The sequence below is a fragment of the Haliaeetus albicilla genome, chromosome 27, assembly GCF_947461875.1.
Source record: "Haliaeetus albicilla chromosome 27, bHalAlb1.1, whole genome shotgun sequence".
NCBI classification, from domain to species: Eukaryota; Metazoa; Chordata; class Aves; order Accipitriformes; family Accipitridae; genus Haliaeetus; species Haliaeetus albicilla.
The window spans coordinates 16553173-16575443 of NC_091509.1; the positions used below are offsets into that span (position 1 = coordinate 16553173).

The 22271-nt window shown below is 47.6% G+C and overlaps 1 protein-coding gene across 1 annotated transcript in view; it reads left to right on the forward strand.

The window, feature by feature from the left end:
• Positions 1 to 22271, forward strand: part of MGAT4B (alpha-1,3-mannosyl-glycoprotein 4-beta-N-acetylglucosaminyltransferase B) — a 52676-nt gene that overhangs the window by 21276 nt on the left and 9129 nt on the right. Inside the window, exons 2-6 of the mRNA XM_069772863.1 lie at positions 15025 to 15204; positions 15907 to 16047; positions 16895 to 17028; positions 19818 to 19864; positions 21986 to 22099. Of these exons, the coding sequence (XP_069628964.1) occupies positions 15025 to 15204; positions 15907 to 16047; positions 16895 to 17028; positions 19818 to 19864; positions 21986 to 22099 (616 nt within the window). The remainder of the gene's footprint in view (positions 1 to 15024; positions 15205 to 15906; positions 16048 to 16894; positions 17029 to 19817; positions 19865 to 21985; positions 22100 to 22271) is intronic.

Genomic DNA, 22271 nt, shown 5'->3' on the forward strand with positions numbered 1-22271 from the left:
ACGCACAAGATGTCCTTTGAACAGCAAGATGTGTGTGTATGGTCTCCTTGCTGAAGAAGTCGAAGTTAGAAAATGATCCTATGCATAAATCGTTGCCCTGGCTGGGAAACTTAACTGGCTTTTCTCCTCTTGCTTTGCCTTTGGAAGATCATCTGGCTCTTCCTCCAGCTCCGGAGATCAGCCAGTCCCCATAGTACGCTGATCGTAAATAACACGTATGTTTATGTATTTCAAAGGTGCAAAGGACCTCCACCGTCATTTAGTCTGACTTCTTACCTGATACCTATCATAGGAGTTGCTTTCTATTTATACTGAAATGTAACTTGGTGTATAACTGGAATATAGCTCCGAAGAAACAGTCAAGGTTTTTTCCCGAGAATTCATTATAACCCTGGTAATTTATGCTAATGGTTAATCATACTTACTATTAAAGCATGATCATTTTACGTCAGCTTGAGGGTTGGGAAGAAAGAAGAACTCAGGAATTCTGTATTTCAAGTAGAGTGCCCAGCACAAGCTTAGAAAAAAACCAGTGCACGTTTTAGCACTCTCAGATGTCTGTTCTCCCATTGATATCCATTACTCTCAGTAGGGAAGTTATGGGCATTAGCAGCAGAATGAATTTCCCTTCATGTGCAGTGATATGCTCTTATAGCTTCGTTTTATAGTCTGCTGTCTGATGTAAAAGTAAAGAATTTATTTGTCTTTGCAGGTGTGCAAGGCTGGTTTAGCATTCACGTCCTGCCCACTCCTGGGTGCTTGCATGGCTGCCTGCCCAACACCTTCCAAATCTGTGCAGGGGAGGGGGTATAGAAATGCCACCCTGCCGAAATCTGATATGCCACACACACACACACAGCTGCTGGGCTTGTCCTCGGGAAAACATGTACAGGGAATTAGCTAGTCAATGCGCGCTGGCCAGGTTGCAAATGAGTGATGCCAGAGCCCCAGGGGAGCTGGAGGTGGTTTGGCCAAGGGTGCATTTTGGTCCCGAGAGGGGACGTCACTGGGGCACAGCGATGCCAAAGCAGCGCTCTGCGGCATCCTGACCCCAGTTTGGGTTTTGAATTGGTTTGGTCCCTTCTGGACTCTGCCCAAGGATACGCAGCTGGGCAAAACCCACAGTGCCAGAGAGGTGGTGCAGAGCGCTGGGCAGCTCTGCCCCGGTCTGCACCAACATAGGGCTGATAAACGCTTGACCCACACTGACAGTGCCCAGGATCCCTTTGGTATCTTTGCACTAGCAGGGCTTACTCTGGTTTGTTGTGGAAAACTTAATATGTTTCTTCCAGTGTACTGATTTATAAGGCTGTTAGTACGCCCTCACTCTCACTGGGCTTCGGACATGGTCATGGGAATCTTCTGCGAGTATCTTTGTAGTCATAAATACCTATATACAGAGTCATGATCTTATAGTTTATACATTTTGGGATTTTTCCGTGGTCATAAAATGAAATAATGTGTTCCCCAGAAGAGGCTGTGTATCTTGAACCACTCCTCCCAGCCCATGACAGAGTTGGGGCTCACCTGCCTGCATTGCTCCTGTTCAGACATGGGTTTGCTGGAGATGACGACACAGCTCTGCCTCCGCTTCTTCCTCATTGCTACTGTATTTGACAGACTGACTGCCCTTTCTTGATGTTTTATCCCTAAAGAAGAAGAAAATTGGATTAGCCTTTTCACAGCAACACACAGCGGTGATCCTGGGTAACGAAGCTGATCTGTGCAGGGGAAGCTTTGGGAAGCTGGATGTGAGGGTAAGTTATTAACAGGGGACTCACCCAGGGTAATTTGCTTTATGGATGTCTCATAAAGGCAGTCCAAAGGATGAACTGATCACTAAACATTTCTTCATTTGCTCACATGACAGCTTTTAGTAGTCAAAGAGGTGCTGAGCAGCCTGGGTGGCCGGTGAGAGACACTCCCCAAGCGATGTTCGGATGCACCGGGGGTACCTAAAGCACCCAAGTACAGAAACGGCCCCCCTGGGCACTGCGGTCCAACAGTAAACCCTCTATGTACAGAGTGAATGGGGGCTCAAATTGAGCTCTAAATACTCGTGCTGCAACTTTTAAGGGCAGTTTCCATCGGGGTGAGCCACGCTGCTTGTTTTCCCCGTGCTGTGCTGAGCCTCACTCCCCCAGGATGGGATTCTCCCTGGGATTTGACCTCCTGGCACCCCTGGGACAGCCGGACTGCAGAGAGAGGGGTCAGGCCCCGCACTCTCCCACTCCCACTGGTGTAGTTTGCTGTGATTTCGTGCAGTTTAACTCCTTCAGTACGAGCTGTGGCTTTGCTCAGCTGTGCTTGGGCTTCCTCTTGTGCAAAAGCCCTCTCCCTCCTCTGTCTTCGCTGAGCAGCCGTGGCCCCTCTGGAGCTCTGGGCTCTCTGTTGTCTTTCCCTCGCACCTCCCTCGAGTTTAAAAATGTCTGGGCTCTTGGTTTGAGCATCTCAGCAGATCCTCCTGCCCCAGTATAAATCTGACTGACCCATTGATTTCATCCCAAGGAGCGGCTGGGGACGGTGGGGCTGGGTGCTGCAGCACTTGGCACTCTGGACCATTTAGTCACGGAAAACTCTCGTTGTGGGTTCTGACACTGTTTGCTCGTAGGTTCCCACAAGGAGACAGGGGTTCTCCTTTCAGCAGGCAGCCTGTCCATCTTGCATTCTCCTTGCAGCACCTAAACATGTCAAATTGAATCTTTCTGTAACAGCTTCCCTCTGGGTGGAAAGTCGGGAAGACTGAGCCACAGCAGCCCACGTAGCAATTAGCATTACCTTATATATGCCACCAGTAAAGGTAACGATGTGTGAAAGACTGAAAACCCAAATGCATTTAAATAGACATGTTCGAAGGAAATGAGAGGCGTGAACTGCGCATCTCCACTCACAGGGAGTGTGAAGTGTCCTCTGCCAGGACTAAACAGCACTTTAGGAATAGTTGTGAAATTAAGCATAAATACCATGGTCTTGTGGTCCCAGGCGACAGGAAGCATACCTATTTTTGGAGGTGGTAAGCAGCATACTGTAAGGCTCAGTGCATTGTCTTTAAGCCATTAGGCAAACCTGACATTGCAAGAAAGCAAAACCTCTAGGGATGTGGTTTCACAAGCCGTTTAAACTTCTCTCCATTTGGGCTGTTGTCCAAAAGGGCATCCTAGTCCCCATGTGCTTCCTTTGCACCACTGGCTTGTTCAGCAGGATGATCTGGCTGAAAATCAAGCCCGCGACAAGGATGCTTCATTTTCCAGCTGGATCGGCCCACGGATGCGGTGGACCGCGGGGCTGCATGGGCAGTGGTGCCATCCAAAGGGGCACAGCGCAGGGAGCACCTTGCCCATTTCGGCACACCTGGCTTGAGATTGCCGAAAACCGCTCGTGAAACCCTGCCTGGAGCTCGGGACGAGGGAGTGGGAGACGCCACTAACGTTTCAGAGCAGCAGCTTGTTGAGAAGCTTTCAGGCATCATTTAATAAACAACCCGAAGGTCTTAGCAGTAGGACACCTGTGTAGTCAGCATCGTCCTCCTCCCCCAGCTGTTTATTTTCTACCCTTGAAAATGTCCTGCATCCCCCACCTTGTGCTGTGCCATCGCCAGCATCTGTGTTGCCTCGCAGCAGAGCCGATCCGCTGGAATAACGCCGCTGCGGCTGCTGGCGCGGGGCTGGCAGGCAGCTCTGCAGCTGAACTCTTGTCGGATGTGGAACCAAGGCCTCCTAGCTCTGGGTTAGTCCCTGCGTTTTCAAATAGCGAAAAGTTAAATTACTGCAGGTTGCTGTTGCTGCCGAGTCGGGAGCTCCATCTTATTGGTACTTCCAGTGATGGGTTTTCTGCCAGGGGAAGAAATAAGGGGGTTTTTTGCACTCTAAAGCAGGCCGGTGTGGTTTTGTGGGAGGGGTGTCAGCATTATTTGATAACCCTTTCTCATGTTTTCTTGGCTACTGAATGAGAAAAGGGAGAAGCGGGTCTTCCTACTCTTTTAGCGATATGTTTTTCTTCCCAGGGATTATCCTAGCTTATAAAATTAAGCGAGCCCTCAGATAGCATCAACACTTATAGTTGGTCTAAGTGTGCTATTTAATGGCAATTTCTTGTTTTTTCTCTGGAGAGAAGAAAATGTACCCCATTAAGTGCTCATGTTACAAGCCTGCACCCTGGGGGATAAATATTTCAAATATTAATGCTGAGTAATTTTTAAAAGGTCCTGTATGCATTTTATTTTAAGCATTCTGCAAATTATTTAAGGCTACTGAAACAAAATGCAATTCAGATCAGCTTATCCCGTGATCAGTATGTGGTGATTTAAAAATTTGTTTCTACCCACCAGTACAGTCATGCATCCGATCAGGCATTGGTACAATAAGGAAATCGTAATCTGTTTGCTGCTGCAGATCTTTAGGTAGACAAGATGTACAATTTACATAGACAGTGGAGCAAAGGGAACGCTCTAAATATCCTTTCACTCTAATACAGTCGCATGCATTGCAAATGAGTTACTCTTTTGGAAAAAGAAGTCAAACCTGACTTGCATTGAAGGTCTCGGCTATTAACATCAGTGGAGCCAGGGACTCCAGCCAGAACTTCTGTGATTTCCTTGATATCCCTCTGAGTTAGTACATCACTCTAACTTTTCCATATGTGTTCTCTGATTTATAACACAGCAATACTTTATTTTGCTGTTGTAAAATTCTTTCATACACTCAGCTGTGCCAAAAGCTTCATATGTTATTGATTAAACAAAGTTCCCCTGTTCCAGGATTTCAGCTGCTCTGAGTCTGGTGGTAACTTTAGTGGAATGATGAGCGCGATGGTCGATCGTACAAGGATGTGGGGAAATATAATGTCCCGGCACTTATTGCTGCTAATCAATAAGCTATCCTTCAATTTGCAAAGTGGAACTGCTTTTTCCACCCTCCACTGCCGTATCTCTCCCAAGATGGGCTGAGCTCGTCCATCAGCTGTGAAGCGCCAGTGGCTCGTGGTCGTTTTGGGGTGGGGGATGATGATGATGATGTTGGATTTCAGTGATGTTGGATTTTAGTAATGTTGGGAGGAGGATTAACAAGAATTTCATTTTGACTCCTTCACAGGCAATTAGCGACAGCTGCTGCTAGAGAAAGGGCGTGATGATTAACACAGTGACCTTTGCAAAGATCGGCTTCCCTTCTTGGAGGGATTCCTTTCGGATGGCCTCGCGAGCCATTAGCGTTAGGCACAGGGTAGGATGCGTGGGCGCTTTGGGGTTCTGCGGAACAAGGTCTCTGTTCCACTATTAACATAATTAGGTTGTAATAAAAAGGAGTTTCCTGTTAGACTGTGAGGCATTTGCTCTGCTTCAGGTTTTTCTGCTTCTTTAAAGCTCCAGAGTTGGGCCTTGCCAGCACCCATGGGAATGCGGTCCTGCGCGCTCCAGACATCAGCTGTTTCTTCAGGGTTGTTTCGGTTCATGAGATTTTACTCACTAGCTTTGGTACTCGTTGTGAGAACAAGGCAAAAGGCAAAGAAATCCAGTCTGGAGGTTTGCAAGTGGTGAGAGCCAAGCAAATCCAATTTGAGTTTTTACTGCGTGTGATGGTTTGCAATCCAGCGTGAGGCTGACGGCCACAAGTGACAAGTAAGACAACCCATGGCACGGCCAGCGCTGAGACTGATGTGCCTGGACCTTGACGATACGCGGACGAGGCTGCTGCAGGCTCCTGCCAGTGCGTTTTCAATACAGGACAGCAAGACACTTTCCGCTGTGAGTCTGTTCCCGCTGCCCTTAGGTGCAGCTGAGAGCATTTTCCTTGCCCATGCCATGGAAGGACAGTGCATTAGGCAAATGCATCTTCTTTTAAACCGTGCACAGGTTTGCTCAGTCAGGACAGACCACGCGTGCAAGCTCCCAGCCTTTCCCATTCCCCTTTTTCCCCCTTCCTTTCTACCCCTCACCCAGGTTTGCCTGTGTGATGTGTCCCCTTAAAAATCCTGTATAGCTGCAATTATTTGGAGGTTTAATGACCCATGATTTCTATAATGCTTTATTTCGTTCACTTTCAGCATGTTTTTATTCCCCAATCAAATAAAGAGTATTAAAAAACCACCAAGAACAAAGCCTTTGCTTTCCATTTGAGAGAAAAATGCTTCGAAAGCTGTATTTGTGCTACACAGGTAAATAATTAGATTGCTAATGAATTAGTTTCTCTTTGAAGAAGAAAGCTCCAATGTTCCTAATTAAGTTCTGAGGAGAGACACAGAAATTTAGGGTCTTTCTCCCAAATAATGGGCAAAAAAGGGACTGCCAACCCAGACAAGGCTGGGGACCACTGGCCGGGCGGTGATTTGCCCCATCTTGGTCTCAGCCCCATCTCTTGGTGCCTGTGTGCTTGCAGCACCTTCCAGCTTTTCAACATTGTTTAAATTCCTCGTTTCAATGTTTTTCCATGGGAGTGAATTCAGAGAAATAATTTACTTTCTTTGTGCAACACATTTCCTTTTATCAGTTTCAAATTAATATTTGAATTGAATGGTTACTTACTCCTATATTTTGAGACAAGGCGAATGGAAATCTGTGATATATTTTCATTATATCGCTCTATTTTATATGCTTTTCATCATGAGCCCTATTATTATGACCATCCTAAGATGAATAATCTCATATATTTTTTTTCTTTCCTCACAGAGCAGGGTTTTTTTTTCAGGCCTTTGATCATTCTCATCATCCTCTTTTAAAGCCCCTTTTAAGTCTGTAATAATACTCCTTTTCAGATGAGGTGAAAACTATTCTGGGATTAGGCAGCATAATTTTAATAATGTTATAATCTTCATACTATTATTCCCCATCCTATTCACTAAGCAGACTAACATCTTGTTTGCCTCTCTCTCCATCCCTGTTTTTTTTTCCCCCCTGGATTGCTGCTGCCTGCAGAGCAGCATCAAGACACCCTGATGATCAGGTCTTCTTCCCAGTTAATACTGTTAATTAAGAACCATGTGAAAAAATACCTTGATTCCCTTCTGATTAACTTGCATCAATCAGCTTTGGTGCTAATTTGCCATACTGTTGCCTTTTCTTGTGGTCATTTGCTTCTTTTCTGGCTTTGACAAACTTACCTCTGTGTCAGCTCTGTATTTGGCTACTTCACAAATTCATCTCCTTCTCCAGATCCTCACTAAACCTATTAGACAGTGGGTTTAGTACCAATCCATATGGCTTCCTCTTGATAGTTAACCTTTTGCTATGATGAAAATTCACTATTTAATTCTGTCTTCTTTTGCTTTAGATCAATGGCAGTATTTGCCCTCTTCCCTTCTCCTCCTCAGCTGTTTTGCAGCAAAATGAATTGCCATCTGATTTCTCCATCTTGTTAAATCCCTTGAACAGGTTGATAAAACCCCAGGAAAAATCAGAAGGACTAGTTCCTTTTGCAGAAGTTGTTTATACCTACTAGGGATTTCCTCACCCGGCAGTGCTTTTGTCTGCAGCAGGATAAAACCCAGGGGATTCGCAGTGATCTCGGAGCTCTTTGTATGGTTCAGTGTGATTCACCCATGGAGCTGGGCTGCAGAAAGATCCTAAACCTGCTCTGCAGGTACCCGAGAGCAGTCCGATGGCTTCTGTTGCCTCCTCTGCCCTGATCCAAGACATTTTAGGCATAGGTGACGGGCATCACTGTTTGCTTTCCTAATTTCTGGGTTTCTACATTCTTGCTTTGGAGGCTGGATCTCTCCTGCAGCTCCCTGGAGAACTTTTTTGGGTCTGGGCGCAGGTACCCCTGCAACTTGCTCTTCTCCTTGGAAGGGGAATTGTAATTTTCACCATCCGTGTTGTGGTTCACCATCCCCATAGTGGGAGATCTACTCTGCCCCATCCCTGAAAACTTACTACTTAGGGCTTTAAAAGCAAAAAAAAAAAAGAAGCTTATTTTTGGAAGGATCTGCGTGACTGTTGTCTGAACTGGATCTCCAATGCAAACGGTTGCTCCTACTTTGGAATAATAGGGCACAGGGGATATGTATTTTCCTCTCTCCTTCTAAGGACGTATGTGCTGAGACAACATTAAACTCCAGAGAGGAGACGTGCAACAGGAATATGATCAAAACCTACTGCTGCAAAAAGCAGGAATGGTGACTTAAGGGTGCCTATCCTCCCTGGGTAGAGACCGTCAGTGGAGAGATGTATTGCATTTCTATCTCATTACCCAGAGCTGTTGAAGGTTGAAATGCTGTTAAATATACCACAGGCTCTTATTAAATGGCTATATTAAAAAAAAAAACACCACCACCACCACCCCACCCCCCAGATTGCAGCCGGTGGAAGCGCTTGCTTTATTTGAGTATCATTTTTTCAGACAGGCTGACTTTTAATAAGCCTCTTGCGCTGGCTGATGTGGTAGCTCAGCGTGACGGTGGTGTAGTGGGATGCTCAAACCCCGCAGCCGACCCGGGGGCAGCGCGAGACCCTCAGCGGCGCTGGGCTGAGCGGCTGGGTGGGCGCTGGCCGGGAAGGATCGCTCCTGCTGCCATTGCCCACCCGGCAGCCAGCACCTTTTACTGGGTATGGAGGTTGTGTACCGGTTTTTGTGACGTGCCCTAGACCCTGAATGCTGCAGAACAGTGCTGCCTGTGATCAGGATAGTGCTTGAGCGCAGGCTCGTAAGTTGGGGCGTAGCGATGGCACCAAGATGTGTATTGGGGTGGCGGTGGCTTTGAAATACGTATTCGGCCCCGATTCAGGATAGCACACACCATAAGCAGTGACTGAACTGAAACAAAGTGTAAGTAAAGGGTAGAGGATGGACATAAGGCACTAAACCATAGCTCCTATTTTTTGATGACATTATGCCCCCATCCCTGGCAGTGTTCAAGGCCAGGTTGGATGGGGCTTTGAGCAACCTGGTCTGGTGGAAGGTGCCCCTGCCCATGGCAGGGGGTTGGAACTGGATGATCTTTAAGGTGCCTTCCAACCCAAACCATTCTGTGGTTCCATGATTATGGTGATTCCGGGGCTTGCCCTGTCAGTGGCAGTGCCAGCACCATCTAACAGCCCGATTGCTTTGAGCTCGGAAACCCACGTGCCGCCTCCTTCCGTCCCTGTTCCCTGCCCTGCCTGCTGCTCTCTGCACCTACAGCTGTTTTCCCAATAATAATAATGAGCTTTCTAGTGGCACTAAATACTCTACTTTCCATGTTACTTTCTGTCCTGGTGTTAACCACAAATTATAACATAATGTAATAAAGAAACTTGAAAGCAAGTTTCTTTAAAAATTTTTTTCTTTTAAAACCTTTTTTTTCTTTAAAAAAAGTTTGAGGAAACATAATAAAGAAGCTTGAGGTGTATTTCTATAAGCAGTGGCTAGAAAATGTCTGTTTTGACTGAGCATCCAGGTGGTTAGGGACACAGTGGAGCTGCAAATGTCGCATGATGTTTACTGAATAAAGTATCTGTGTTTGCTGTGTGGTGATGGCACTGCTGAAATGCTCTTTCTATGGGGACGAATCAGCCCCCAGCAGGGTAGTTGCAACTGCTGGAGCATTTCGGGAGGTTCACCCTGCCAGATAACGTCCACTCCCTGAAATCTGGCCTTGACTGTGTTTGATTTGTTGCTTGGCATGTCGGTGCTCAATTCCTTAAGGCAAATCATGGCTGCATATATCCTAAGCTGCCAAAATATATGTGATTTTTAAAGATGAGTCTAAGACTGGGAACAATGGTCCGCAGGCTTATGGAAGGGAAGACGATATATCTCTCATCTTGCTCATCTTACGGGAGCACGATTGGTGTTTCTTTAGATGTAAAGGAAAAGACTTGCTGAATCTTCATCCTGCCTGGCAAGGGCAGTGACTTTTGGGGGAATTTTGGATGCTGAACCTGGATATCCTGTCTTTTGCTTTCTGCTACTTAAGACTATTTTCACTGCCACAACTTACCTGTAGCTCCAGTCGCTTCCCACTTTTGGGGGGATGCTTTGGGGTTTTGTTTATGGTGAGTCTCTAAAGCTGGTCTTTTTTCCTTCTACAGCCATATAAGTGAAGGGCAATATTTTGCTTGTAATGGTATAAAGTGTTTATTGTGGAGTTACTGCCGATCCCTGTGTACCTGCGTGCAAAGTGTCTAACATCTGTGTACTGCACTAGCCATCGGATTTCCGTGTAAAGCAGGACTAACCTTTTTCTCATCTCAGGAGCTGAATTTAGTTCACTGATATGGCACGGTAACTCCTTATATCCATTTTAATGGTCTGGTGAAATTCTGTTAGCAAAATACCTAATGAATGTTGCGATTCAATCAGGGTAATCTAGAGTGTAATGTGCGGAGCGGTGCCAGCATTATATAAATCATTAAACATCAAAACGTAAAAAAAAAAAAACAAAACCCCTAATCGTCATCTAACTCCAAAAGCGCCTGTGAAGGGCTGGGGACGAAGCCAGGCGTGGGCAGCGCAGGCGCCTGGCTGGGACGGGGATGGTGGCGAGCTGGGGTGGGATGGTTCTCCAGCTTGGTTCCCTGTGCTTCACCGGTTGCGTTTTTGGGTAACATAGATGCTGTAGCAGAGGGAGGGGGTTGTTTGTGTGCTCTGGAGTCCCCCCAGGCCCTTGCAAGTCCTAGAGGGTGAGCGGTTATTAATTAAAGGGGTGCTTTAAATAAGACAAAGGAGCATAGTTATTGCAGAGAAGTTTTCTGTAGACAGTTCGGTTTTCTGCACCAACTCCATTTATGTTGTAAACTGGGGACTACACTTTATTTCGGCTGTTTTGGCCCTGGGAACTCTTGAGGCAGACAGGTCAAAAGGTGCAGTTGTGCTCTTTAAGCAAAGATTTTATAAAGATAAACGGTTTAGAGGTTTGGGGATTGTTTTTAGTTTTTAAACAAAGTCTCTTGAAAGTCTTCCTAATGAGAAGCAAATCCAGCTAGTAAAGACTCTGCATTTGCTTTTGAAAAGATTGAATTGGAGGGAAATCTCTGGCTTTGGCCACGGGTCTGCTCTGCTGGGAGAGGTTATCTGTGGAGAACAAAACCAAAAGTAATTGGTCCTGAAATACAGACATGTTTAAAATGCACTGCAGGCTCCCTGGGAGGTTGGAGTGTGATTTGAAAGACTAATGCAGAATACAGAATTGTAACATTCCTGACTGTATATATAGAGAGATATATATGGATGACCGTGTGAGGTTTTAAGGTGGGCGTTTTATCGGCACTGGTCTGATTTTGTGCCCGTCTGCTGGATTAGGATAGATAGGTATTTTGCTTTCACTCAAAAACTGAAAATGGATAAGCAGGGTGGGCGCAGATTTCCCAGCCCTCGCCTCTGCTAGCAAACATGGTTTGCGCTTGATAGTCACTTCAATCAGATGGAAGCCACAGAATTCTCCATCACGGAGAAATCCTTTTTATTAAACGGACGCTGTCTTGGGTGGATGAAAACCTTTGGGAAGGCTGCAGAGCCCACGTCAGGCTCCTGGGGGGCTGCCCCTGAGCCCCGCCAGCGTGTGCCCATCCACTGCTGGGAGCGGAGCCCGTTCGAGCCATCCCCGCCAGCTGCTTCACCAGCGGTTCGCGTTGTTACTCGGCAAAACCAGCGCAGGGATCTCAGCTGGGGGCCCCCCGCTAAAAAAAAAAAAAAATAAAAATGAAGCTTGGCAGCTGCGGCTGGGACACAGCCGGGGCGAGAGAAGGGAGCAGAGCTGGGAGAGCCGTCGGTCGGTGAACGATGCTCACCCAGATCGACGATTCCTCCGGCCGCTGTCCCCTCCGGGGACAGACAGATCCCCCCCAGATCTGCGCCGGGATGGACAGATGGCGGCCGGTGCTCAGCTGCGCCCAGCGCTGCCTTCTCTGGCCCGCAGAGAGCCGGCTTGTATGAAGCCGCTCGATGCACGCTCGGAGCCTCGCAGCCAGCCTGTTTCTAAAGACAGCTTGTGAAAGACCGTTGAGTGCAAATATTAGGCATGGCAAGGTGAGAAATGGGGTGTTTGCAGGGTGCTGGGCATGCGCAATCTGTGCTGCAAGCCTGAGAGGTTTTTGGTCTCCCAGGTCTGTCCTGCGGACCGTTCCCTAACACCGACTTTCTTTATTAAACCAGTGTATTTTAAGCCCGAAGCAATGCGTTATCTCTCAAGAAAAAGTATGCTGAGTCTTTTTTTTTGGTATAGTTATAGCTAGGAGTTTTTGTCCTGCAATGCTTGAGTCTGGGGATATTTTAAGAGCTCTGCTGTCTTGTGCTGGGAGGGAATACAATAAATATGTAGATAGGGAGTGCTGCTGCTTTGGAAGGTAAATGAAGGGTCTGTGCTGAACTGACACTAGCTGAAGAATTTGTTCAGCCTAATTAGCAGCAAATCACTTCTGTGTCCATCCTTGCTTGGAGAGATGGGAGCCAATTGCCCCCCCCTTATCCCCTGCTGCCCTCCGTGGCTTTTCAGAGCCCTCCCTGGCTGAGCAGCTGAGGGTTTTTGTGAGGACGGCAGATCTGCATCCACGTGGCATTGCAGACCGACGAATGCAAAATGGCATTACTGGAAATTCGTGGAAAACTGTACGCCCATCTTGGGCTTTGTCTCAGACTGTTCAAGCTGTCACCGGAACTGGTCACAATCGATCAGCTTTTAAATTTCATGAAATTTTAATTAAAGAATGGAAAGACTACGAAGACATCATAGGACAAGAGCACTGGAAACAAATACAATTTCACTGCCAACCATTAGCCAGAAAAGCAGCAAATGGTTGACTGCACATCACCATTGCAGTCTAATGAAAAGTACAGCTCTTGGCTTCGGCGGGCAGGTCATTAGTGACTGAATAATCAGTGACATTTCCCTTCTAAATCTGACACAAATGAAGTGCAGTGCTCTGGAAAAAGCCATTAAGTGCAAAGCCTTGCCTTTACTCTGCTCCAGGTATTGCAGAACAAGATCTAATGGCAGCCTTTAGCTGTGATTTGGCTTTGATAGGATCCACGGGATGGTCACCCCCCGGTATGCCGAGAGCTAAATGCTTCCAGCCTTACCCAAGCACGGTTCCTGCCATCGTGTTGTGCAAAAACAGAAAGTGAGACTTGTTCCTTGCTGGTGTTCACAGATGCAGCCAGTAAAAGATACAAGTAGGAAAACCTATAATCTAGGGTACTGGGAAGCTGAAAGGTATATTCTTGTGTCTGAGAGGTACCAGCAGGTAAAGGTCTAGCTCATCGTGGAGTCAATTTAAAGCCTGACATCCTCCTGTGAATTCCTGTGGCAGCTCCCAAAGCTGGGTGTTAACCTCTTTTTCTGCAAATTTTTAAATGTTTTCTCAATAGGAGTGGAAAGCGAGCAGCACCGCACAGGAAAAAGGAAGGACTGGTCTTGTTTATATCTATCCCTCGACTTTCTCTGAATAACGTGTTGTCAGATGGACGTAGTAATCAAATGGGTGTAACTTCCTCTGCTCTCTCCCCATGTGCCAGTGGCTTTGAAAATAATGCCGAAAGGTTAATAGGAGCCAGACTGCCTTGAGGGAATCCCTTGTGTTGAAGCAGTGGGTCTTTAAGAAGGTTTTTTGGGGAGGAAGAGGCCCCGTGGAGGAAATTTTTCCTGGGCAAAACTGGGAGCGCTTCCTAGGCATTACCTGGAGCTGGACTGGGAAGTGCTGTTGTCTTGGAAACTCTGTGCTTTGGAGCTGCGTATGTCTGATCATCAAAATTCCTTCTTCTTTTTCTTTATGGACCCCAAAATAGAAGTCGTCGATGCAGTCAGTCTATCTTTTTTCAATGGCTCTGATTTATATTTAGCCCTGTGTTGAGAAGTTCCAGTGCAGTATTTTTGGTCACTACCTCTCCTGGTCGTGTTTGGGTTAAAGGTCTGCTATTCAGTGCATAAATCTGTTTTGGGTGTAGTCCTGTGAGTTATAGCCTTACTGAAAACACATGAGTGACCACAGATAAAAGTATATTTTTAATGAGTAGTTTCATTAATAATGGAGTAGATAATGGCCAGGGAAAGTTCATTAATGGCTAACTGATTCCACTCCCAGCTATTGTATAGTTAGTTCTGGCTGAAGGCTCTCGATAGTTTTATTGCTTAAAAAAGGGCATGGTGATAAGATGTTGTTTCAAAATAAAAAGCTTTATTACCCCATCAAAAGTTTCTTTTTTATATATTACATTTATCCTTAAGGTGCATATCCAAACACTTGGATTTATATAAGCATCCAGGCAGCTATTGCCATGTGATATTCTTTATCCTGCCGTGCTTCAGAGCGGTTGGATTCCCAAAATCCCTTTTGGCCATTAGAATTTGGGACTGTCTTCCAAAGCTGGAGGAGGTGCTGTCCCTTCCCTTGTCTCACTGCTGAGCAGCATCCCCCATGCCAGCATCTTGCTTTCTATCACTCAGGGTCATCCGGGAGATGCCCCATGCCATCTGGAGAAGGCCTTCGAGATGCTGTCCAAGGATTCTCCTGGATTACCCACTTGAACGCCCTTTGACATGTGCTCTTAAAACTTTCTTTTGTGTGCCATCAGGAAACCAAAGCAAGGAGCGAGGCAATTAAAAATATTGATATTCCTTGGGTTTGTCATGGCTTTAACAGGCCATCACCACCAGTGCTCTCAGTTCTTTTTCACTTGACTCCAGTCCTCCGCTGCTCACTCCAGCAGTCACCAACTCGCACACCCAAACTTCTGGAGCTACAGAGAGATGCAGAATGTTGCTTGTAAAATTAATGCCAGCAGCTGACTCCCCTTTTCCAAGTATACAGTGAAGAAGAACTACCATGCAACTTATTTTTGCTGCATGCTTTGGTCACAGAGAACCAGGTTCTATTTCTATAAGACCCAGAAACCCAAGTTAAAGAGAAAAATGGGAGTAGCTTTTTAAGTGTAGGTCTGCAACTTAAACCGCCCTCTCTCCAACCCTCTCACCAATGGGTGGGTGCTGGACCACAGCTCCCTAAATCCATGTTTTAAGGATTGTGGAGGTAGGGGAAGTGTGAATGATGGGCATTGATTTTGTGGCTTGGAACCCTTCAGAGCTCAGAGGAGAAAGTTTCTCTCTGTTTTCCATCCGCAGGAGACGTTGTGGACATCTACCAGCGGGAGTTTCTCGCCCTCCGGGACCGACTGCACGCAGCCGAGCAGGAGAGCCTGAAGCGCTCGAAGGAGCTCAACTTGGTCCTGGAGGAGATCAAGAGAGCGATCTCGGAGAAACAGGCCCTGCGGGATATAAACCGGACCTGGAGCAGCTTATCTGGTGAATAAACAGAGAAGTTGAGGATCTCGGGCTGTTTTGAAGCAGTTACTAAGGAGGAGGTAGAGAGGTGTGCGTGAGTGTGCGTGTGTGCAGGGCTGCGGACAGGACGTGCTCTTCTCTCCCCTGGCGCGAGCAAATTGTGGAGTTCAGAGGAACTTGGGAACCTTTAAACTCCTGTTTAATCGGAGGTGCATATGCATCATTAAACATTGAGATTTGCCTCTGCCGAGGATATTTGCCAATTTGCTTGCTTACAAGTTTGGGGTTTTTTTTTCTTGCGAGTCATATATGCTGTTTCCTGTGGCTGTATTGAATCCATATGGAAAATGGGTATCCAAAGAGAGGGGAGAGGAAGGAGTTAGACTGGCTGAGCACCCCTTGCCAATTTATTTGGGTTTTTTTGTTTTTTTTTTTTTTAAGTTGCTCCGTTGAAGAAAATTGGATCTCTACAGAAAGATCCGATTTGACCTTCATTTGATCTTCATTCTCCCTGCTCCTTCCCAAATATTTGGGGACTTCTTAAAGGCCCTCATGGCTCCTGCTGAACTTTAATTGGGTTTGTGGTAGCATGTTAAAGGTTGGCCTGATTTTTTATAACCCAGCAGTAGTCTCGGGTGGCCAGGCTGCTCTAAAAAGGCTTTTTGCCTTGCAGTCTCTTCCTACCTACCGTGCCTTGCAATTTATTCCCTTTTCCTTTTTAAGACGAAACCAAGTTAAAACTGTGGAATATCACCAACAAGAATGTGCTGCACCTTCCCACCATCTTCCATCATTTGCCACATTTGCTGTCAAAGGAGAACAGTCTGCAGCCAGCCGTGCATGTGGGACAGGGGCGCACTGGAGGTAAATGGGAATTAGTGCTGCTTCTGGTGCTCTTCCTCACCTTGGTGCCTGTCCCTCCCCTTTCCTCCGGGCCTGGCTGTGGTATGGATATGAGCAGGACTGGAGGAACGGCTGCATGCATCATGCAAGCTTCCTTGGTATCGTGACACGCGGGGTGGGTAAGCCATGTCACATCTGCGAGTCTACCGGGGAGTGCTGTCTGTGCTCTTGACTGGCACTAAAATGTTCTCGATGCTTCTGCCAGATGTTTTTTGCTGCTTTTTCCGTCTCCAGAGTGCTCTAGACTTTGCCTGGAAGGTGGTCAGATGAAAGCATAGTTTGCAGGGCGCTTCATGGAGGCTCTAACCCATCTTAGGAGACAAATCCCATCTGGTATAGGACTTTGGTTGCTAGACGATTCCTCCCTGCTCCCAAATCCCAACACAAAGCCAAAGAGCTGATGTGCCCCTCCTAAATTGAGGTGTTTCTGGCTGTGGGAGGTGTTTGGAGAACAAGAGTGGTCTCGGAGTTGCCGTTCACAGGCTGAAAAGGCCCTTAGGAGGGGGAGGGTTTTGTGGTGTTGCCTGAGACATCAGTCTTTCAGGGAGAAAAGAAAGAGTCTCTCTGACTGCCACGGGTGCCCTGCCAGCCTGGCGCACTGGGGTGCCGCTGGTTGGTACTGGGCTGGGGGACAGGAGTACGGGAACCCTACGTAGCCCAGGAACCCGCCAACCTGCTGATCACTGCTGGTTTTTAATGACGGAGCGTGGCACCGAGCAGGTGAACCACGAGGCGGTCATGGGAGCGGAGCAAAGTGTCTTGTCCCAGCACACCCCCCTCTCTAAAATCTCTCCGTGGCCCTGGGCAGTGTCCGTCGTGATGGGAATCCCCAGCGTGAAGCGGGAGGTCCATTCCTACCTCACCGACACCCTCAACTCCCTCATCTCAGAGCTCACTCAGCAGGAGAAGGAGGACTCCGTCATCGTCGTCCTCATCGCTGAGGTAAGACGGAGCTTTGCCTGTTTACCCCGTTTCCCTGGCCCCTGTCCCATCCCGCTGTCTGCCGAACTTGGTGCCAAACAGGATGGCTGCCCACCTGGAGGTCCGCTCTGCTGCTTGCCGGGGCAGATAACCCCAGCCTTGGGCTGCCGTCCGACCGGGATCATTATAGAATAATTTAGGTTGGGAAAAACCTTTAAGATCATCGAGTCCAACCATAAACCTAACACTGCCAAGGCCACCGCTAAACCATGTCCCTAAGTCTTTTTAAATACCTCCAGGGATGGTGGCTCAAGCACTTCCCTGGGCAGCCTGTTCCAATGCTTGAAAACCCTTTCAGTGGAGAAATTTTTCCTAATATCCAATCTAAACCTCCCCTGGCACAACTTGAGACCGTTTCTTCTCATCCTATCACTCATTACTTGGGAAAAGAGACCAACACCCGCCTCATTAGATGCGTCCTGCCCAAAATCAAACACCAGTTGGGCCAGAGAGGGTCAGGATGCGAGCGGGCAAACACGTTGTGTTAGCAGCTGGCAGTGTGGCACGTGCGTTTATCTTTCTGATCTAAATCGTGATGGCTCTTGCAGGGTGCTTGAGTGGTTTTTCCCAAAGTGTGCTGGAGCAGCCCCATGGCCATGTCCAGGGGAGCTCTCGGACCTGCTCCTGAAGCAGCTTCGTTTCTCCGTGTATCTGTAAGACAGCACTAAACCCCTCTCGACACCCAAGAGCCTGCTGATTTGGGGCTGAGACTAATATGCCTCTTCATACTGGTGTCTGGAGCCCGGAATCAGTTGCTGAATCCAAGGGCTAAAAAGCCTTGATACATTAATCCGCAAGAGCTGCTTTTATCTATGGGTTTAGATGGTTATTTTTCTCCATGGCTTTCCCCTCAGGATTATTTTCTTGAGCTTGAAGTGCATTTGTCTTAATTTCCAGAAATCCGGTGAGAAAGATAAACCTCAGTAGCATGTTACTGGGAGCAGAACAAAGATAAATGTCTGGGTTTGCTGCCTGTTTACCCATAATTTGACATTTTGAGTAGCATTTGGCTGTCGGGTCTCTGGCTGGTATTTTGTACAAGGGGAAGGTATGCTCAGATGGGTGTAGCCCAAAGTGCCTGGGAATGAGGTTTGGTCTTGGCTGTCATTTTGCTTTGAGCCAGGACAGGTTTGATGGCTGTTTTCACAGCAGGTGAGTTAAAGCATGAGAGGTTTTAAGCAACTTGACCAAAAATATCTCCTGGTTTGGACTGCAGTAATATTTTCTTCAGTTGACTTGAAAATAGGGTGCATGCTGTGATGGCAGCTCCTGACTTTCCGCGTGTACCTGTGATGAGGGAAGTGAACAACGAATATATTAATTCTGATACCGTGAAGTGCAGGAGCACACGCGCCATAGCCCAGTAACAGCGATGGTAGTTGTTGCAGATCACCACCGCTGTCACTGTCCTCTCTTGCCAAGCTTGCTCTTGTAGCTACACAACGTCCTCCTTCCCTGCAAGCGTCAGCCACCGCTGTGCCCGCTCTGCCTCTTCCCAAAGCATTTCTTGATGTACCTGCACTCGGTGTCGCTTGTTAGGGCTCCTCAGGCACGGGATAAATAGCAGAGGGGGTGGTATGAACCCGGAGCAGACGCTGGGTAACTTGGAGGCTCAGGACGATGAGTGGAGCAACTGAATGTCCTTTTCGGGATGGAGACTTCTCATTTCCAAATGCCACCGCTAACCGCTGCGGGTGTCACCCACGGCGGCTGGGCTGGCCGGGAGAGCTGCACGTTTGCTCCCAAAGCCAGGAGCATCTTTCTTGCCCTCGTTTTGCCCGTTGCTGTTTTCTTGGCAGCGCTGAGGTAAGAAATCAGTCCAGCACCAGGAGCCTGAGCCCTGTTTGGGAAAGGGACCTTTTTGCTTTTGAGAAAACCCTCCCTTGTCACCGTTCCAGCGTGGAAGTGCTGTCCTCAGCTCGTGACACACATTCCTGGCGTCTCAGTTCTCACCTCTGCCCAGCACCGAGCGCAGCGGCAGCCGGTCCCGGCTTCTGCAATGCTGTGTCTGCAGATCCACCCGGGACACACAGTCCCATGATCCGTACGACCGCCCAAAACAATGCCACCACCAGGAAACAGGCACGGTTTTTGCTCCTGGGTCTCCTGCCCTTTGTTCTTGGATTTTGTTTTCCCGGTCACTGTGCAGATGGTTTCTGTTTGGTGACTGTCCCTGTGTTTGCACTTATCTCGCCCACAGATAGCGGCATGCGGCGCTGCTGACCTTTGCCTCCCAACTGTTACGGGTTGCCAGGTTGATTGTGGGAACAAACTGGTTTTTTTAGAAAGAAAAGCATCGAAATAAACCTGAAATGAAAAATGCATGCTTATAAATAGACCCCTCTTTTTCACAAAAGGGATGGAGATCCTTTTCTGCCAAGAGTATTCGCTTGGATGAAAGCCAGCATGTATGGAGAAAAAAACAAATATCCCAGAAGTTAACACTTTGTGCAAATGCTTGGCACTGGCAGGGGCAGAAGTGCCAGGAAAGCATGTGGGGAAGATGGACAGTGTCTTGAGTCCTTTGGGGTGGATTTTGGTGTGTGATGCCTTTGGTTAACACTGACCACAAAGGAGGGTTCCTAGGAGTCCATTAGCATGAGGAGAGCAGTTAAACTGAAAGAAAGGAGACATGAAGATGGTACAGAGGTGCTGACAGTACCCCCGGGGTGTGTTCAAGGTGATTTCTGAGCCACAGGGGGCACAGGCTGAAGCTGAAGGATCTAACGCTGCTTATCTTTTGTTTTCAGACAGATCCGCAGTACACAGCTGGAGTGGCAGAAAATATCAAAAACTTGTAAGCACTTCCAAATGACTACGGCGGTACGGTCTGTGCCTGTAGCGAGGCCAGGGAACAGCTTCATTAGGAGAAAATACACACTTTTCTGCTTCCCTTTTTTTGTTTGTTTTTTTGTTGTTTGGGTTCTTTTCTATTCTTAAACTCTGGGCTGTCTTTGCTATTGCCGCTTCCACTTTCTGCTTGTTCTAAAATCCATCCCGTATGTAGCTTCCAGTAGGCTGCTTTGTGCTCGCAGTATTTACCACACACGGTCATGCTGGTTCATTTTGCTCTTTCTGTCCTGTGGCATTGTGAGAAGATGGATTATTTAGGTTTCCAGTGATCCTGGCAATTTTTTCCTGTGTCTAGTGCAGCCCTCTACCTGCTCTGCGGAGTCAGAGCAACTGGGCAGTGCAGTAAGCACGCCCAAATGCTCCTGCCTTATTTTGCTTTAAAATCCATGATCCATTTTTCTTCCCGCTCCAGCCTGTTTGTTTTTCCCTTGTGCCAGGCGCTAGTTACATTTGTCTCTTATGCTAGCTGCTATTTATGTCCTGGAGTCTTAGTGGCTTTTGCAGCTTCATCTGTGGCAGTTTAAGCAGAAGCCAGTGACGGATTATTAACCGTGAGCCGGTCCAGGCGTTAACAGCATCCGAGCTCGGAGGCAAAAGAAAAAGGTGGTGAGAGAAGAGGCTGTGACTCCCGTCCAGCTCCTGCGATTGCGTGTTTCCAAAGGCTCGCAGTCGCCATAAGAAGGGGAGGCAAAAGGGCAGCACATCCTCCCGGCGCCCCACGTCCCGAGCCAATGGTGGGAGAGGGGCCGGGATGCGCGTGGGGAGGGTTGTGTTCCCGGGCACTTGCAGAAGAGCTGAAACACAGCCCTCCATCTTGCTGTGCAGGAGCTGGCAGAGCTTTCCTCCTCCTGCCTGCTGGCAGGAGGACGCACTTATCGGGGGATAATGGGCCGATTGTCCGATGGATCCTGATGAAATTACTGGGCGCTGCTGCAGAGAGTGCTTCTGCATAGAAGGCCTGAAACTTTAATTGACTTAATGATTTGATTTCTTGCTGTCCCCCCTCGCCAGTGCCTCCTGCCCTTCCCTGATTCACTGAAATTATTTGTCTTCCAAATTGAATTGAGGTGGTGTGGGGCCAGGGCAGGCTGAGCTCATATCGCAGGAGGGAGAAAGCCGTTGCTGCTTTGGTACAGGTTTTATCAGCCCAGTGAGAAGCTTCTGTTTCACTGCTGCCTGAGGAAGGGAAGATTTGAAAATGTTAGCTGAAAATCTTGCCAGTCACAAGGAGGGAATAAGGAAGGGAAAAATAAGTGAGAAGTTTTTGGCAGTCTCGCTGCTTTGTCTCCCTCTGCCCCATCTCCTGTCCTCCAGGCTCTACAAAAACAAAGGAAGTCAGCCTTGCACCAAATGTTCTCAAAAAGGCAGTATAAAAATAACTGGTTTTCCCGCTTATCTCTCACAGTTACAGTAACCTCTGGGTATTGCTTGCAAGGCTGTTGTAGGTACCTGTTTTTCAGATGGGTGACATTTTTTTTGAGTTTGACTCTTTAAAGGATTCTTAACAGCATCATAGGGAAAATAGATGCTGATTTTATCAGCATAAGGGAACGAGGTGGAATTCCTGCTGGCTGTCCTAACTACCGCACAGCAGTGTTTTAAGTAACTTATCAGAAATGCATAACATAATCTCTGCAAAATGGCTTTTAATTACTGATGCATTTGGAAAATCTCTAAATGCTGGTAATACCAGCAAGTCCTTTCTTTGGTGCACCAGTCTGCAGGTCCGTTTAATCCTGTAGAGAGTACGTGGTGCTCGCGGCTGGTCCTTAAAGCTGACCCGTATGTGCGTGCGGGAGGGAGGAGGGATGCTGGGCGGGGGGGAGCACACGAATGTGGGGCTATTAGAGACCATGGGAGGGAGAGAGCAGCTTTAAAACTCCGTGGCAGTCCCTGCTGATGTCCTTCGGTGAGGCCTAGAAGTGTACTAGCTACTGGGGAAGTTTTATCTTAGAGGCCGTATTTTTTGTTTGGTTCTGCAGCTCCGTGTTTACCTAGTGATTTGGTCTACGAAATGATGTGTCAGACACGGAGGTATTTGTTTACTGCTGCTTTTCTCCCTCAGATTCCCAAAGGAAATACACTCAGGTCTCCTGGAGGTAATTTCCCCGTCTCCGCATTTCTATCCTGATTTCTCCCACCTGCGGGAATCCTTTGGGGACCCCAAGGAGAGAGTCAGGTAAGAATCAATGAACTTAAAAGCAACCAAGCTCTGAATTAAGTAGCTGCAGCACTTTCCCACTGACTCCAGCAGGGAAAACTCTTCTGCAGGGCCAGGTGAGGCCCTTAAACTTGCTTTATCCAAAAGCTGGAAAGACTTGGGGGACGGGGGGTATGAACTGGTGCCAGCT